Source organism: Moschus berezovskii, chromosome 3 (genome assembly GCF_049115385.1).
Source record: "Moschus berezovskii isolate FMDL1 chromosome 3, NW_MosBer_1.0, whole genome shotgun sequence".
Lineage (NCBI taxonomy): Eukaryota > Metazoa > Chordata > Mammalia > Artiodactyla > Moschidae > Moschus > Moschus berezovskii.
Window position 1 is genome coordinate 16,623,628 of NC_142462.1, and position 19,265 is coordinate 16,642,892.

The 19,265-nt window shown below is 40.5% G+C and overlaps 1 protein-coding gene across 1 annotated transcript in view; it reads right to left on the reverse strand.

Moving 5' to 3' along the window:
• Positions 1-19,265, reverse strand: part of CALCR (calcitonin receptor) — a 42,408-nt gene that overhangs the window by 1,416 nt on the left and 21,727 nt on the right. The window contains exons 6-10 of the mRNA XM_055420435.2: positions 11,943-12,096; positions 9,954-10,014; positions 9,808-9,874; positions 6,977-7,192; positions 5,829-5,870 (exon numbers count right to left, since the gene is read on the reverse strand). Of these exons, the coding sequence (XP_055276410.2) occupies positions 5,829-5,870; positions 6,977-7,192; positions 9,808-9,874; positions 9,954-10,014; positions 11,943-12,096 (540 nt within the window). The remainder of the gene's footprint in view (positions 1-5,828; positions 5,871-6,976; positions 7,193-9,807; positions 9,875-9,953; positions 10,015-11,942; positions 12,097-19,265) is intronic.

Here is a 19,265-nt window from a genome sequence, read left to right on the forward strand (position 1 = left end):
GGGCATCTTCCCCACCCAGGGATGGAATCCAGGTCTCCCCCGCATTGCAGGCAGATTCTTTACCCTTTGAGCCGCTAGGGAAGTCCCCATCAGAGGTTTGGGGAGGTTGACATTTTGATTCTCATCTAAAAGGGCTGAGTGGGAAAGGCTGTGGCTATGAAATACCATCTTGGAGGAAGAATCTGCAGACCAGAGGACTGAGTAATCTGCCTCAGCTGCTCCTGGCAAGGTTATTTGCTCTTTTGAGCAAAAGTTTCTTCATTAGAGCTTTTATGCCATGAATGAAATTTGATTTGGTTTCATATTCAATATGGCGTGTGCATCATATTAGGAAGGCAGAGTTTGAAACCTTTTTATCTGCTACAACTTCTGATAGAGCAGAAGCTTTTATCTAAATCTACACGCTATTGGTCTTGAAGAAGTATCTGGAAGCCCTTTCACAGCTCTGGATTTTATGATAATGGCCTTGTATGGTTGATTTTCTTTTATCCAGCATGGCTTGAGATGAGGTGTGCCCAATAAAACTCCGGTTGGTGGTTAACAAACCATGTCTTACTCGTTTTTTGTAACGCTAGATGTCATGGTGTTTGGCAAGGAGCAGTTATTCAACAAATGTTTTCTGAATGGTTGTCAACATCCATTCTAGAATGAGTTTCTAATGCCAAGAAAATGACCATCCATGACTGTATTGTAATTAGTTTATTGACATCCAGTGGTATTAAGGTGAGGGTGCTAAAAATGTCTAGACTGAATCTGAGGAAGAAATGGAAGTTTTATTTCGTGCAAATATGAAAGCCTGAGTTTTGATATAAGGCTTAGAAACACAGGTTTTAGAGAACTTGAATTCCTCCCTGAGGTGAATTATAAACCCCTGGGTCATCTACATTTATTGTTAGGTATTCTCTCTCACGCCATGGTGTATGATTTGGAGAACTGCTCAGGAGCTGCAGTGGGTTGCTAATTTTGGAATTACCAGAAGCAAACACTTGTAATAGTAACATCACAGCACCTTTCAATGCCTTTTCCACTGATAAGGCCATTTCACTGTGTCTCATTTGATGCCATGAAAAAGCATTGAAGTTTGGATCAAGAAACCAGCTCTGCCCACATTAGCCATGAAATCTTGGGCAGGATAGTTAACCCGTCTGAGATTACTTTCTTCAATACAGCTTTTCTACCTCACCTAGCTGCCGGATGGATTACATGGTTATAGTAAGAATCAAGTGACATCTAAGATGTAAGTATAGTACCAAAAAAGGAGGCTACTAGTATTCATACTGTTATACCCTTATTATGGCAGGATGGTGGTCTTTAGTCTTTAGACTAAAGGAAACGCTTCTGTCATATTTGTGGATATATATCTTTGGAGGGTGGTGTTGCTAAGGATATAAAAAGAGCTCTTAATGACATAGTTTCTGATCTCATGTTATTTCTCATATGTTCTAAGCTAGGTCTCCACGGAGAGTCCTCAACAGCCTGGAAAATATTGGATGCTAATGCGAATGAAAGTTTTCTTCACATTGTGATTTGTGCTGGGAAAAGGGTGTTGTTCGATCTTTTGGGGAAAAGAAAAGATAATACTCTTGGTGGGAAGATTACCCTAGGAATGTATTTTCTAATACGAATGCATTTACTAAAGGTATTGGTGAATGGATAGTTCAGACTCTCTTCTTGAATCACCCACTGTGTCTTCTACTTCACTCCTGAAAAAGATACCATGTTTCCCCGTCAATTTGTGAGCTTTTGCTTTGCAATCTATGCAGTACGGAGAGTTACAGAATTGAAGAGACTAGATTGATTATATAAGAAAGGACTGATATGAAACCATAGCTGAATACATTTGGGAAAGAACATCCCTCCTGAGTTATACTTTCAGCTAAATACCTGTGACCATGCCATTTTTCCTTTAGCACCTCTTCAAGAACCTAGGAAGTTGCTTTCCAGTTGTTGGACTGTACTGTCTATTAAACATAGGTCCTTAAATGCCGAGTTTATTATCTAGGAACTATCAAATCCCCTGTTGAATTAGGAAATATACAGCTCAGAGAAGCACTGTCCCCAGACAAAGGGAACTGATAGTTTCTGTGGATTCAAAATCTCCTAAATACCGACGTTGTCTTTATAGCTAAAACGTAACACAGATATTTAAAGGTGTCCGAGGCAGACAGTGCCCAGTAGGGGAAAAAAAAGGAAGTCCTTTGTTTTGCCTCATCTGTCCTTTTAAAATAATCTCCACTGGAGTATCCATGCATACTAATGAAGTACCCAGCATGAGGCCAAAGGGTTTGAAGTCTATTTTAATTTTTAAAAATTATGACAGAAATGTTCATTGCCTCCTGTAATTGTATTCCAGAATTATAAGCTATCCTTTTGTGTGGAGATGGCAATCTGCTTCCATTTGTAAACCACACATGTAAGAATAGGCCCTTAGCAGCATGTGAAAGACACTTCAATAATTTCAGTTTAATAAGGGCAATTATCTCCTACAATACCTCAGGTTGAGCCTAACAGTGCTTTGATCACATGAATATGGGCATTGAATCTATTTGAAAAAAACAGAGGAGACTTTGCTTGCTTCTGAAAAGCATCAGAAATATAAGGAGTTGCCCATGGGGAAAGTATAATACACAAAGTTTTGAATTATATAAACGCATTGCTTGTTATAAAAGCAATTAACACATCACATTTTCCCGATTATGCCAGTTTATTTATTGTCAACTGTAAAAAATATGAGTCCTGATGGCTTGAAGGAATAATGATTATACCTGGTTCTATTAGTAACTAACTGTGTAGGGTTGGTAACATTTGGAGGTCTCTATTTCTATATTTGTAAAAAAGAAAATCAGGTTGGAATCTTCGTGATTGTTTGGATGTTTTTGTCTTTGGCCTTTGCTTTCCTGTTAATTGTAAGAACTTGCAGTTATGTGCTGTAGAATGGAAAATGAGCTTTATCTCAGGAGTTCTGATCTTTTTTTGTCTAGGACAAAGAAATCATGGCTTAGCTTTGGGTCCTGAAGCTGACTTTCTTGAGTTTTCTAGAAAGGCAGTATTTTTTAAAACCAAGTTTTATTGAAAGAATTTTTAAATAGAAAAATTGATCTTTGCATATGAAGTGATAACATTACTGATCTGGAAATAGCACATAGGGACATAAGGAGAATCCCTTACAAACAGGAAAGGGAAGTGGTGAGTACAGAGCTAGGCAAAATTGGGCATCTCGACAGTTGTAATCTGGGAGAGGAAATGGCTACCCACTCCCGTACTCTTCTTGCCTGGAGAATCCCATGGACAGAAGAGCTTGGCAGGCCCCAGTCCATGGAGTTGCAAAGAGTCGGATGCAACTAAGCACGTAGCTGTAGTCATCTTTTTGAGGACCCTTAGATCCTTAGTAACTGACTGAAATGATTGGATGGTCAATGTCCACTGTCTTGGAAGAGTCGTGGGAAATGTTTTTTACATAAGCGTGCTCTCATGGTCACTTCCTGACACCTAGTGCTGGAATTCTCAAAAATCCTTTCCTCCACTGACTATCTGATCTATTTCCATGGCAGGAATCACTGATCACAAATGGATAATAAGGAAAAATTAAAACCTTTATCTTCATTGTAGAACTGACGTATTAGCCCCCTAGATTTCTGCTAAAATGTAACATTCAGTCAGGCAAAGCCTGATCACAACCCTATCTAAGTGGCTGGAAATCACTTCCTGCATGAGTAAATGCCCTGCCCGTGTTGTAAGACAATATGTTCACAGAAGGCCCAGCTGAGGCCTAGATGCCTACAATTCATGGGACTGTGATACTACATTTGGCACAGTACATGATTTCTATATTATTAGAAATGTCACATTTGTACATCCCCCTAGTAACAGGATACTAATTAAAATGGAGATGGTTTCTTTACTTCTAAAAGCAGAGATAATACACTTGAACTAGAGACTTTAAACTGTCAGGCACACCTCTGGGCTCACTTTCTATGCCCGCCACTTCAGAGACTGCGTCATGGTTAAGACACAACCAATATTGAGGTATTTTTATAAATGCATGCAGTTCTCTCATGTTTTCAAGGTACACTCTGCCTGAACCTGACTTTTATATTAGCCCTATACTGATACTATTTTAGATGAAAATATTTATTTTGTATGCCACCTGAGCCAATTCAAAAGGCAGGGATATACATTCACTGCTGCTGCTGCTAAGTCGCTTCAGTTGTGTCCAACTCTGTGCGATCCCATAGATGGCAGCCGACTAGGCTCCGCCATCCCTGGGATTCTCCAGGCAAGAACACTGGAGTGGGTTGCCATTTCCTTCTCCAATGTGTGAAAGTGAAAAGTGAAAGTGAAGTCGCTCAGTCGTGTCCGACCCTTAGTGACCCCATGGACTGCAGCCCACCAGGCTCCTCCATCCATGTGATTTTCTAGGCGAGAGTACTGGAGTGGCTTGCCATTGCCTTCTCCGATACATTCACAGGAATTGATATAAAGACAGGGTGACCTAAGTCCTACTTATTTATTAGTTTTTACTATTCTTAAAGAGATACTTATTGCTAACAGAAAGATGTTTTACATTTTTTTATCTCAGGCTTTCAGGATAGTCCCTAGCAATAATGAATGTACAGTATATTTTTGTTGGATTAAGGAAGGAGTTGATGGATGAATGAAGGAATAAAATTTATCAATTAAAACGGAGAACAGGAGCAACAATCTTGCAATTTGAGGGTTGGAGATGAGCAAGAGGTTGCAGAGCTGCAAAATATCATAGGTGCTCATTGAATGTTAACTGAAGAAATAAAGACTAGAAAATTCCATTAAATATCAAATGATAATGGTTAGACAATGGTTCTCATTACCAACTTGGAAATAATATGTAGATCTCTTAACAAAATGTGATATGCTTTGGTATAAAATTATTAATAAAGATTGATTTAAAATGATCACAGATACTTTAAAAGTTATGAGGTGTATAACTCAAGGAAGTATACCAATGAAGCTTCAGGAAGGAGGCATATATATAATGCTGTGCAGTGGAAGATTTAGTCCATTTAACTAGGAATCAGGAAATCTGGGTTCTAGTCCTGGTTATAAGCTATAACTGTGACATTGTGCAAGTCACGTGATCTTTCTGGTGTTTCGATTTCCCACCTGACAAATGAGGGAGCTTTCAAATCACGTTCTTGCAGCCCTGGAAGTCCTTTGGTACAAATTTAAGCAACTCCACTTATGTTTTACAAATTAGGCTTCCATGCAGAATATCATTGGAAGAAAGGGAACTCTGGATAAAAAAATCCCCCTTAAAACACTGGTCATGTGGATCTCTAGGTTTTCCTGATCTAAATATTCAGGTAACAAATTACTTACTCCCTTTTGAGCCTTAACTCCAGGGTAATTTCCCAAGAGTTGAATAGGGGTTGTGACACTGGCACCGAGCAAATGGAAACGAAGGCAGTGGCTCAGACAGACTGGCTAGGTACTGGCTCTGCCCTAGTGACGGGCTGGTTCTTCCCAAGGGAATGGGGATGCGACTTAGATTCTATGGGAACCCAGAATAGCTTTCACTGTTGCTTCACAGGGTGCCAACCAGCTTAAGGTAAAATGCAAGGAAATGTGAATTTAGCTACCTGTCTGGATAATATCTGCAATTGTACCACACAAAAACATAGATAAGATTCAACTTGCACCAGAGGAAAAAATAAGATTGGGCTAGTCAGGAAACCCTGTAAGGTCAACTGTAGAAGTGAGAGATAGTGCAAAGTGCATGGAGGCCCTTGGGAGATGGTAAAGTGCTGGCTTCATATAAAGAGGTGACACTATTACATGAAATGCATATTTACCTCGTGGTTGCAGAAGCAGTAGATGACGGCCACGAAGAATCCCTAAAAAGAGGAGGAAAAATGGAGCTGAAGTTATTTTTGTGTGCATTGTGTTGTTTGGTAATCAACACAAATAGACAACCTGGAGAGGAACATTTCACTACAGCAAAAGCAAGTCAAAGCTCGATGGAAAAACGGTTACTACCACTCATGTCCAGGGCTTAGCTCCAAGACTATTCCATCAGGAATGACTTATTCTCATCAGGATTCTATTGTTTGGCTAAAAGGACTGTTCTCATTAATCTGGTTAATATATTGCTTCCCTTAACATGGAGATTTATAGCAGAATATGCTGATTATAGGGGATATGAAAATAATTTCTGTACCCAAAAAAACTTAAAAATGAGGATCTTGTAGAGTTTAGTAGAGAGAACTTTTGCAAGCACACATGTCACAATGCATGGCTGTAGGCCTGACTCTGACCTGTGTCCTTGTGGTGAACTAGTGCAGGACTGTACCCACAGCTAAGTCCACCTTGCCAAACAGGACGTGGATTTTGTAACTACTCTGAAGTTCCTGTCACTACTCAAGATTCCTGTGTCCCCAAGCTTGTGTCTACAGAAATAGTCAAAACTGTTGATGATGATCCAGTTTGGAAAGCCAACTGGCACCGATTACATGCGTCTTCAACACTCTCCTCAATAAAACAAAACCCGATGTTGTCCTCAGATATGGGGGAGGAGAAGGAGAGGTCAACGACTGTGGGAGTAACTCTGTCCTCAGCACTGGGCAAGTGGGCCAATTTCTGGACAAATATTTCAGTTGTTTGTTGTTTAGTCACTCAGTCAAGTCTGACTCTTGTGCGACCCCATGGATGGTTGCCCACCAGGCTCCTCTGTCCATGAGATTTCCAGATGTATTCTCAAAGTTCAGGCCTCCCATTTCCTGTTTCCTTGCTCAGTTTTAAGATTCAAAACATGGGGAAGCAGGCAGTGAGGAAGACAGAGAGGTGCCACCTCCCTTCCAGGTAATGCAGGTTCAAAAGGCTCATTCTCATCACAGAGGAGCCCCAGACAACTGTGGCCCCTGCTCCAAGTAGCTGAGAGAGTGGTTGCATCCATGGTTCCCCCCTCACCCGGAAGTGAATCAGAGAGCACATCACCCCTCACCTGGAAGTGAATCAGAGAGTGCATCACAAAGTCATAGATCTTCCCAAGCACGGGGTGGGAAGGTCGCCAGGGAAGGATGACGAACTGGACCCCCAGAAGGGGCACCAGGATCAGAGTGGCCCTCACCGCCTTCAGGTACATGTATGAGTCCTCCTGCGATTCCTTTATTTTCTTCACAAGCACCCGGATGATGTTCAGCAGGAAGAAGAAGTTCAACTGCAAAGATAAACGATATTCTGAGCAAATTCTCCAGGTGAACGCCCCTGAAAGACACTCCCTTGGCCCAGTTCCTAGCTACCCAGTGTGTGTGGTGGGGTGGGGTGGAGGGCTGGCACCCACACTGGATGGAACACAAGAGACTGCCTGAGTATTGAGACCATCTGCTCCTTGTTATCGGAGAAGGCAATGGCAAGCCACTCCAGTACTCTTGCCTAGAAAATCCCATGGATGGAGGAGCCTGGTAGGCTGCAGTCCGTGGGGTCGCTAAGGATCGGACACGACTGAGCGACTTCACTTTCACACATTGGAGAAGGAAATGGCAACCCACTCCAGTGTTCTTGCCTGGAGAATCCCGGGGATGGGGGAGCCTGGTGGGCTTCCATCTATGGGGTCACACAGAGTCAGACATGACTGAAGTGACTTAGCAGCAGCAGCAGCTCCTTGTTATGACAACATGGAGCATCAGGGGAGCCAAATACTCTTTTTGAGCATGAATTAACATGTTTTTTTTTTCTAAATGAGAAAATAATATCCTGAATATGTAACTATATTAGGTTAAAATCTAAGGAAGATATTTTATTCTTTATTTAGGTTTTTATTATTTTCCCAAAGGAAAGTCATAAATGATATTTTTAGATGTCACATTCTTATCTTTTCATTAAGATTTCCCCCTTAGCTAGGACTAGTTAACTAAAAGTAAAATGGGGTCTGAGAAATTTATCTGTAAAGCTTATGCAGTGGAGAAGGCTAACCCAGACTACTTCTTGTTTTCTAATAACACTTTTTTAAAGGAAATCACTTCACTGAGGCATAATGTACATTCAATAAAGTTTACAATTGGGAAGTTTAGCCAAATGTATGTACCAGGGTAACAACCACTCCAAACAAGAAAAGAGCACTTCCACCACCCCAGAAAGCCCCCTCTTGCCCCTTTACAGTCAACACCTCCATCCCCCCACCTCTAGTAGCCACTGATTTCTAGCATCACAGAAGTGGGAGTGAGTGTGTGTATATATATACTGTGTATTCTTTTGTGTTTGGTTACTTTGGTTTAACGTACTGTGAGATTCATTTGTATTGTGAATGTGGGCGTTTCATTTATTTTTACTGCTGAGTAGTACTGCATTATATAAATAATACACACATAATTTGTTTATTCATTCTCCTGTTTATGGCAATTGCAGTGGTTTCCAAAATTTGATTGTTATGAATAAGCATGCAGTGAATACTTGTGTACAAGTCTTTGTGGGGGCATGTTTTCATTTGAAAAAGTTACCTAAGACTGGAAGGAAAGGCCTGTTCATATGGTGAATGTATGTTTAATGTTATGAGAAGCTGCCAAACTGCTTTCCAAAGCGGTGGCTTCATGTTACACTCCTTCCAGCATTATTTGAGAATTCCAGTTGTTCTTCATGCTTGCTAGCACTTGGTATGGTCACTCTTTAATATCTGCCATTCTTGTAGATCACAAAAAACTACTTTTGGCTGTGAAAGTTAGTTTTGAAACCAAGGTTGTTTTACAATTTTAATTGATCATTTATTTAAAAATAATCAGAGTGGTTTTTCCACCTGGAGTAGAAATAAATGTTGTTACCCCCAAAATTCAAGAAGGAAAGAGATCTTTAATAAAAATCAAATTCTTATGCAGTGGTGATAAATATTCAAGACCCACGTTAGGAGCTCCTTGTGAGCACAGTTGAACTATTAAGCACATTGCTACTCTGAAAAATGGCAAAAGAAATTGAATCTGCATCGGAAAGGCCAGGAAAGTTAGGAGACAGTCTGGGTGTGACCCAGTTTGATCCGTTACTACTGGATGATTCTTCAGTACAGGAGAAGAGTATGATCTCTGACTCTGACTGTTTTTATTTTTCTAATTCTTACCTCAAGAAAACAGTCTTTGAGATTAATGGGGGAAATAATGTCTAAATACTAAATTTGATGGCTCCGATGATGGCCAACATATAGTAAACTACAGGTAGAAATAAAGAACTTGGATATAGATTCAGATAATCATATTCTCTCCCTGCCCAACTTCTTTCTTGTCATGGGATTCTAAATGACTTTACTTGAGCCTTTGAATCTAGTTTTCCTAATGAGTGAACTATCTTGATGTGTCCACTTTGAAGGCCTGCTGTTAGCAAATAGCATGGCAATGTATGTGAAGTGCCTGATATACTTTAAGTGCATGTTCAGTGGTAGTCATGATGATGGCTCATGGACCAAAGGTGAAATGGAAGATGGTTTAGTTTGGCAGAGCCCAGCAGAAAATGATGCAAGTGGACTTTGTGGTCTCTCTCATTCTTATCAGCAACATCTTCACCTTTGGTCTTTATCTCTAATTAGGAGAATTTATCGAATTGTCTAAAAAAAAAAACCCCACTATATTGTTGCTGTGGCTTGTATAGAAATGAGCTTATGCCCCTCCACTCAATTGTATTAAATAAAAATCATTTTTTTAAAAAAAGATTCTTGGATCAAATTATTATTATAGATTATCATTGAATTAACTTTATTTTGGAGCTGTAATACACATACTACATAAAACCATCTTGACAGAACACCCCACAGAGATAACACTGTTAATAATGGATTTAAAAAGCAATTCTCACCACCAGTGCCCCCATGACTGGACCGTGGATGATGTAAAGCAGGTTGGTGTCCACACTCAGCCAGCAGCTGAACAAAAGAGGGGGAAATACATCAATATGATCACATTTTATTTACAAATAAATTGACTAAAAACCACAATACTTACTTGTCGTTGAATAACAGAGCCCGAGCAATGGCATGAGCAGTGCTTGGCAGTAGCGGGAGTCCTAAAATGGGAAAAAAAAAAGAAAAAGTACAAAAGCTGTAACTACAGCTAGACAGAAAGAACAGTGACAAATACAACATCTTGTCAAGATGTCGTCCTGATGTTCTTGTGCAAATTATCTTTGCTCAAAGCAGATAAAATGCTCTTGGAACGTCACAAACTGTAAGAGAGTTTGGTTAACAGCATCCAGTTACTTAAAAGCCTTTCACAAATTCTCGTTTGGTAGGTACATGATGATGACCAGCAACTGAGACCAGTTACTGGTCTCGTTGTGTGTGAACTGGGCTCTCTTACAGAGGGGAGCAGGGTTGTCCTGAAGGGACATGACCTTCAGGTCATACCTGAGACAGTGGATGAAAGCCAAGTCTGACTGCTCCCAAGATGCTCTCAGTATTTCTTCTAGCCTTTTTGCTCTTATGTTTACAACATGTGTGCTGATCCTATTTTCGTTCAATAAGAACACTTCAGAGTAGCTACCCTCTGTAAGTTCTGGCTGCAGGAGCTTCATTAAAGTAGCTCAGAATCTACTTCCCTGAGTAAACCTTGAAGTATTTGTCAAAAACAACTTTGAATTTACAAATGGAATGAAGGATGTAGCTGATGGCAGTGCACCATGTCTGCATCTTTTACAAATTAACCTTCATTCTATAAAAGTAATCTAGAGTAAAGTAATTTTTGTAAACAAAAAACAAAAACAAAAACATTCTCTTTTTCTCAGATGTACCCATGCCCAATAAAATATTGTTTCATGTGGTTGAGACTTGTAGACAGTTTTAAAAACTATCCTCAGATTAAGAAATGTGTCTCAGGTGAATTAGACTGCCACACTTTTATTTTCTGTGAATTATGTACAAAAGGAGATTCAGAATATTGAGTTTTCATCTAAGAACCACCTCAGCTTCTTAACCCATGAAGCATATAATTCAAAATGGGACCATTGATTAAATGTTTGACTTGAAAGAATTCTGAGTTGACAATTTACACAAAACATAACTGTGTTTTATTTACAGCAGTTCTAACACCCCACTCAGGTTTAGAATCAGAAATTCATCCTCTGGATTGATTTTGAAATGCACATTTTTGAATTAGAAAGAGAGGCAACATGGAGATTTCACTTCTACCTTGTCATTTTGTAGAAAGGAAATGTGTTTCATACTTTAGAGAAGAGTGTAGACTCTGTATCTGCTAATTCCTAGGGCTCTTCACTTTCCCTAATCATGATGTCACTTTTTACGCAGTTTAGTTTTTCTTTCCTTTTCCTCTTCTCCTTCCAGGCTTCCAGAGCCATAACAACCTTTCCCTTCCACTAAAGATGGTGAGAGAAAGAATGATCCTTCTCTCCCTAGGATTCTTCTCCTGGAGCACTAGATATGTTTTATTTGTTCACTATAAAAGTTCATGGAGGGTAGGGAATTTCATTCTTTGGTTTACAACAAGGGGAGGGCCAGCAAGGCAAAGAATCAATCTGAAGAGGGTTGTCAAATAAATGATTTTTCTGAGAACTAAACTTCAGCATTTGAAGTTGCTTCGATTTGGGAGAAAATGACCAGTAAGTGGTCCCATGCAGACTTACAAGGAAGTAACTACTGAAAGAAGCACTCTTTGATTTTCTCTTGGGGAGAATCGGATTTTCTCTCCATCAGAGCATGCTTTCTGCCCACTTGTCAGCTGGGTTTGTTTCCTGAAGACATTCTCATAATCACAGCCCGCTTCTGAGGCACTCACACCCATGCCTATCACAGTCTGTCTGAACTTGTTAAGAGTTTCTACCAAATTCTCTTGGAGACTGAACTGTGGCCAGGATCTGTGTCCCATCTCTCCTCATGGAACCTGAGCCCTTGACTATCTTCTGATCAAGACTAGCAGAAGACTGCAAACAATCAGACAGAGGTAACAGTGGATCAAAACTCAGCAGCAGAAAACACCTACCCCAGCCCAGGAGGTAGTACCACCACATGCGCTGTCCCTCAGCAAACACAGACACCACAATGAGAGTGTGCAGGTAGAGGCCTTCGCAGAGCATCCAGAAATAGTTGCACGACATCATGTACTGGTGGAAAAAGTGCAGAATCTTGCACATCGGCTGTTGGAAAGAAATGAAGATACTCAGAGGAAGACATCTGCGACGATGTGACCATGAACAGAGGATGAGCGCGAGAATGAGCCAAAGGATCTGCATTCAGCCAGAGAGACAGTTACCCTGAGCATCTCTCAACACGTGTCACCCACTGGATGCAGAGATCAGTGTGCTAGCTCATAGGTGATTAGTATCACATGTAAATAGCCAACTAGGGCAATGGAATTCCAGTGCCCCAAATGTTCTTTTCTTATTACTTTCTGGTGGGTTGAGTTATATAGAGTTGTTGTTTAGTCGGCGATAAGTTGTGTTTGACTCTTTGTGACTCCATGCACTGTAGCCTTCCAGGCTCCTCTGTTTATGGAATTCTCCAGGCAAGAATACTGGAGTGAGTTGCATTTCCTTCTCCAGGGGATCTGCCCGACCCAGGGATGAAACTCACGTCTCCTGCATTGGCAGGCGGGTTCTTTACCACTGAGCCACCAGGGACTTATAGACTAGACAAGTTTATTTTCCTATAATGTGTCTGAGAACCATAATTTCTGACAGCATCCAAGGATTCATCACATGACTTTTATGGCCCCTTTTCTATGGTCAACAAGGAGAATAACACAGAAATTGTTAATGCTCTCCTGAAGTTTACTGATCTGTTAGTGATAGCTACTTAACATTAAAAAAAAAAAAAAAAAAAAGGAGAGAACTGGATGATCCGTTTCTCATACATGAGCCAGGAGCTATGTTGAGCCCATCTAACCTGAGGGATTTTGTTTTTATAAGGGAGCCTTGGTTTCCACACTGGGGTCCAAATGTTTGGGACACAGAGATAAGGATGGCATCCTCACTTGGTACTGAATAATCCTTCAAAAAATATCCAATTCAAATATAAATAATAAAAGAGTTCAAAGTGGTGCTTTTCAAATGTTAGCATGCATCAGAATCACTGGGAGAGCTTGTTAAAACACAGACTTTTGGGGCCCCCATAGTAGAGATTCTGATTCAGAAGATCTAGGGTGGGCCATGAGATTCTCATTTCTCCAAGTATCCAAGTGATGTAAGTATCCAAGTGACGCTTGAGCTGTTGGTCTAAGGGCCACACTTGAATAGATTTGGGGTATATAAGGAGTTTCCTCGGTACCTGACTCCTGTTTCGGTTACTTGCTAGCCTTGCAGTAGTAATAACCCGAACTGTTGAAGAGCACAGCCTGTTCTTCCAGTGGACTCACAATGCAACAGGGAAACGCCCTGCCTTGATTCACATGCGTACTCAAACCACGTGAGGTTTGTTGGAGAACTTTTTGTCAAGATGCCAGAACAGTCGAGGAACTGAAAGGAAAAACGTTCTCCTGTCATCTTGAAAACTGTCAGTGGGTCCAGTACTTAGTGCTAGCTGAATGAAGGAGGCAGACCCCCAGTCAGGAAGTCAGCATTAACTTTGAAGGAAACCACTGCAGCCTTTCTCTCTAGAGAAATGTAAAAGATACAGTGTTTTCAATTAAATGTGAATCTGTCATGCAACCTTGGACTGATTTTTGATAACACCTCAGAGAAAATGAGCTTGACTCTGTGTGACTGTAGTCACAACTGGGTGTGTTTAGCAAAAAGAAAAAACAAAACAAAACAAAGACACTGGAGAAAAAGTCCCATGTGAGATAAATACGTTGGAAAATGATCCAGGAATTGGCAAAGGCAACGCTCTGGAAGTGAATGGGAAACAAAGCCAGAGAAAACAGAAACATGATTTGAAGGGGGGCGCCTGTTAGGAATGTGGCAGGGGAATAAAAATTAACAGCTTGCTACACTCAAGGGTTTTTTCTCTATGCAGTGTATGAGGGTATTATCACTTTTCACTGGGGATTTTCAAAGCCACGACTGAATGAGTTTTATATGCTCATGTCACAGCCCTTTTGGTTATCTGAGATTTAAAAACCTCTGAGTATGTGCATTCTGCTTTCACACTTAGTCGTTTAAGATTTGAGCAGTATTTCACACATGCTCTGAGTTTCCATATCTCCCATGCTGTGTAACACAGAAAGGAAGCTTGGTACCACGGTTAGAAAATGATGCGTGCATAAGGCCATGACAATGGTAACAACTATAATATAAATAATAATAGCTAACATTTGAGAGTTCTTGCATGGCAGACTCAATTTTATGGATTTTATTTTATTTTTTTTCAATTTTATTTATTTTTTTCAAGTTGAACAGACTAAATTTCTTTAAACAAACTTACTTATACTCCAGAGTCCTTTAAAAACTTAATAGCATTTATACATTGAAGGTATTTGATTTTCTTGTAACTAGCACTTCAAATGCAACAAGCATTTGAAGCAACAAGCATTTGACCCAACAAGTAAAACTTTCTACAGTTCATAACTTTTATAAATAAAATAAATTAAATGTACAGTGAATAAGTTCTCTGAAATATTTCAATATTTCTGCAGGTTTAGTAACATTGTAAAATACATTTCAACTAAAATTCACAAATCTAAAAACCTGTTAGGCATTTTTAGGCGTTTTAAGATGGAAATGAAGACCAATGTTACATCGTAATATGCCAATTACAAATAGTACTTCAAATAGCAAATACTACAGTTTGTCCCAAACTTTAAAAACTATTCATGAACTCAACACTGAACTATTGATGGCTATGAGAATTGTTTCCTAGCCTTTTTGAAAATTTCAACCCATTTACGTTTAAGGTAATTATTGATAAGTATGATCCCGTAGCCATTTTCTTTATTGCTTTGGGTTCAAGTTTATACACGCTTTCTGTGTATCCTGTCTATAGAAGATCCTTTAGCATTTGTTGGAGAGCTGGTTTGGTGATGCTGAATTCCCTCAGCTTTTGCTTGTCTGTAAAGCTTTTGATTTCTCCTTCATATTTGAATGAGATCCTTGCTGGGTATAGTAATCTGGGCTGTAGGGTATTTTCTTTCATCACTTTAAGTATGTCTTGCCACTCCCTTCTGGCCTGAAGAGTTTCTGTTGAAAGATCAGCTGTTATCCTTATGGGAATCCCCTTGTGTGTTATTTGCTGCTTTTCCCTTGCTGCTTTTAATATTTGTTCTTTGTGTTTGATCTTTGTTAATTTGATTAATATGTGTCTTGGAGTATTTCGCCTTGGGTTTATCCTGTTGGGGACTCTCTGGGTTTCTTGGACTTGGGTGATTATTTCTTTCCCCATTTTAGGGAAGTTTTCAACTATTATCTCCTCAAGTATTCTCTCATGGTCTTTCTTTTTGTCTTCTTCTTCTGGGACTCCTATGATTCGAATGTTGGAGTGTTTAACATTGTCCCAGAGGTCTCTAATATTGTCCTCATTTCTTTTAATTCGTTTTTCTTTTTTCCTCTCTGTTTCATTTATTTCTACAATTCTATCTTCTAGTTCGCTTATCCTGTCTTCTGCCTCTGTTATTCTACTGTTTGTTCCCTCCAGAGTGTTTCTGATCTCATCTATTGCATTATTCATTGTATATTGACTCTTTTTTATTTCTTCTAAGTCCTTATTAAATCTTTCTTCCATCTTCTCAATCCTTTTCTCCAGGTTATTTATCTGTAACTCCATTTTGCTTTCAAGATTTTGAATCATTTTCACCATCAAAATTTGAAATTCTTTATCAGGTAAATTCCCTATATCGTCTTCTTTTGTTTGTGTTGGTGGGCAATTATCTTGTTCCTTTACTTGCTGGGTATTTCTCTGCCTCTTCATCTTGCTTATATTGCTTTGCTTGGGGTGGCCTTTCCCTCTTCTTGCAGTTTGTGGAGTTCTCTTTATTACGTAGTTTCTTCGCTGTGTGTGGGGTTGGACGGGTGACTTGTCCGGGTTCCCTGGTTAGGGAAGCATGTGTCGGTGTTCTGGTGGGTGGAGCTGGATTTCTTCTCTCTCCTTTAGAAGACAATGGGCTGCTTTTCTGGGAGCCTGATGTCCTCTGCCAGTATTCAGAAGTTGTTTTGTGGACTTTACTCCACGTTCAAATGTTCTTTTGATGAATTTGTGGGGGAGAAAGTGGTCTTGCCATCTTATCCCTCCGCCATCTTGTTCCTTCCTCCCCAGAACACTGGATTCTTATATTCCACTTGGTCGTGGAGTATCTCTTCCCAGCTGCTCCAGCAAGGTGTAGCCGCTGTACCTTACCTTGGACGAGGGGTATCTCCTCAAGGCCGCGCCTCCTGCTTTGAATGTAGATCAGCTCCTCTCGGCCCTCTGGTGCCCAAGCAGCCACCGCCTCCTGAACGTGGTACAGCTCCTCTCGGCCACCGCCCTAACCCTGGGCACAGGGTAGCTCATCTCAGCCACGATTCTGCACGTGGTCGGTTGCGCTGGAGCCGGGCGTCTCCCGCGCCTGCGCCGCCGGAGCCGGGCGTCTCCCGCGTCTGCGCCGCCGGAGCCGGGCGTCTCCCGCGTCTGCGCCGCCGGAGCCGGGCGTCTCCAATTTTATGGATTTTAGATGTATTGGTTCATTTCATCCTCACAAGCAACTCTTTGAGAAAGGCACGACTGTTATCATTATCAGGAAGGTGAAGCACAGTGAGATTAAGTAACTGGCTCAAGATTAATCTGTAAGGAGAAGAGTTGGGATTTGAGATCCTGGGCTTTAGCAAGGACAATGCTATGGTATTTGAAGCGAGCCACCTAAACACAGCAAATATAAAATTGACTATTGCTCCATAGCTTTCTGACAGTTAACCAACATATCCCAAGGGAGTGTACAAAACTTCTAGTATTTACATGTGGTACATATAATGAAATATTACTGAGCCATTAAAAAGAAGGCAATAATGCTATTTGCAGCAGCATGGATGGACCTAGAGGCTGTCATGCTGAGTGAAGTAAGTCAGACAGGGAAGACAAATATATGACATCCCTGATATGCAGGATCTAAAAAGAAATATTTGCAAAAGAACGTATTTGCAAAGCAGAGACAGACTCACAGACTTAGAGAGCTAACTTACGGTTGCAGATGTGGGGAGAAGGAAGGATGGGAGGAAGGGATAGTTAGGGAGTTTGGGATGGACGTGTAAAAAGTGCTGTGTTTAAAATGGATAACCAACAAGGTCCTAATGTATAGCACAGGGAACTCTGCTCAATGTCATGTGGCAGCCTGGATGGGAGTGGAGTTTGGGGGAGAATGGATACATGTATACATGTGGGTGAGTCCCTTCACTGAAACTATCATAACACTGTTAATCAGCTATCAGTTCAGTTCAGTTCAGTCGCTCAGCTGTGTCCGACTTTTTGCAACCCCGTGAACCACAGCACGTCAGTCCTCCCTGTCCATCACCAACCCCCGGAGTTCACTCAAACTCACGTCCATCGAGTCGGTGATGCCATCCAGCCATCTCATTCTCTGTCGTCCCCGTCTCCTCCTGCCCCCAATCCCTCCCAGCATCAGAGTCTTTTCCAGTGAGTCAATGCGTCGCATGAGGTGGCCAAAGTATTGGAGTTTCAGCTTTAGCATCAGTCCTTCCAATGAAGACCCAGGATTGATCTCCTCTAGAATGGACTGGTTGGATCTCCTTGAAGTCCAAGGGACTCTCAAGAGTCTTCTCCAGCACCACAGTTCAAAAGCATCAATTCTTCAGCGATCAGCTTTCTTCACAGTCCTTCTCTCACCTCCATACATGACCACTGGAAAACCCATAGCCTTGACTAGATGGACCTTGGTTGGCAAAGTAATGTCTCTGCTTTTTAATATACTGTCTAGGTTGGTCATAACTTCCAAGGAGTAAGCGTCTTTTAATTTCATGGCTGCAATCAGCATCTGCAGTGATTCTGGATTACTCCAATACAAAATTAAAAGTTTAAAAAAATAAATCAAAAGGGGAAAGAAAACTTCTAGTATCTCAGCTGAAAGTTTCTTTTTGAGAATGAAAACAAATCTAGGGCAAACATTGAGATGAAGACTCACTACCAGAACCATTCTGCAAGATACCATTTGTAGGTCACTAATTTCTGGTGCAGAGGTATTGCCCAGATGGGTCAGATGAGAGAAACTGGGTTGAGATTTATAGCCATTTTAAGAATAAATTCTTTACAGCCATATGGGAATGTGGTTGATTATAATTAATACATTTTAAAAGGAATAAATATATCCTCTATACTTTTCTGTACCATATGGTCTTGGTTAAAAGACCATTTGTTGGTTTTTTTATGTAAGTCAAGTGAAACTGCATAAGTAACCAGGGTAAGATACCTCACTTTATCACCACGTCTTGGCATTATTCTCTCTGTACTGTTCCTCAAATCCATAATACTTGTTCTTTCTCAATCAAATATCTTTCATAGGCACCAAAATGGATAATTCCAATACAGTTTTATTGGCCATTGATTTCTCATCCCCCAAGCTTTGCTGTCACTCCCACCAGGCTCCTCTAGGTTGGGCAGGAGGACTCAGTCTGCACCCTTGGTTTCACTTCTGAGCATCCATTCCAAGTTGAGCTTCCTGTGACTAGGATGAAGTTCTGACCTAGTCCATTGTCCCAACTGTCCTGAACAAGTGAGACTTAGAAGAAATCCACTTTGTTTTTCAGAACTTGGGGCTCATTTGACTTTGCTTTTATAAGAGGGTATAGAAAATGTGACCCAATTGTTTAGGCGTTTGAGGTACAAAATGCTCAGGTTCCTAGCAAAAACTAATCTTGTTGTATTGTCCTTTTTCGGACTCAGACAAAAAGTTCAGAGAGACATTTCTTTCTAGAAAATGATGAGGGTGCTGCCAGCTTCCTTTAGATGCAGCAAGAACAATGCTTTTAATTCTGCCTTCTGACTCCCTACATGGAGATCATTGAAAAAGCAGATAGAACAAGAAAATGAAATTTTAGATATTATGGAAATGAAATGTTCAAATGACACAAGTGACAATGGGCAATTTTCATATCACTCAATAAACTGAGGATCTATTCAGCCCTTATTTATTCCATGAGTTATTTTGAGTTTAACTTAAAAAAAAAAAAAAAGTTGTGTGAAGGAAGAAGATTCTCACTTTTGGTTTTACTGGAGAGAATTTGCCCAACCAAAGAAGTTCCACAGGAATAGACTGACTACTTTGATGGGAAAGGGGCCAGAAGCCCATTGGGATTCCCTGCTGAGGACTGAGAACACGGTTTTCTTTTGCCCCCAACTAAATACACCCTCACAGAAGTAGTATAAAAGCATTTGGGATGATGCAGCCTCC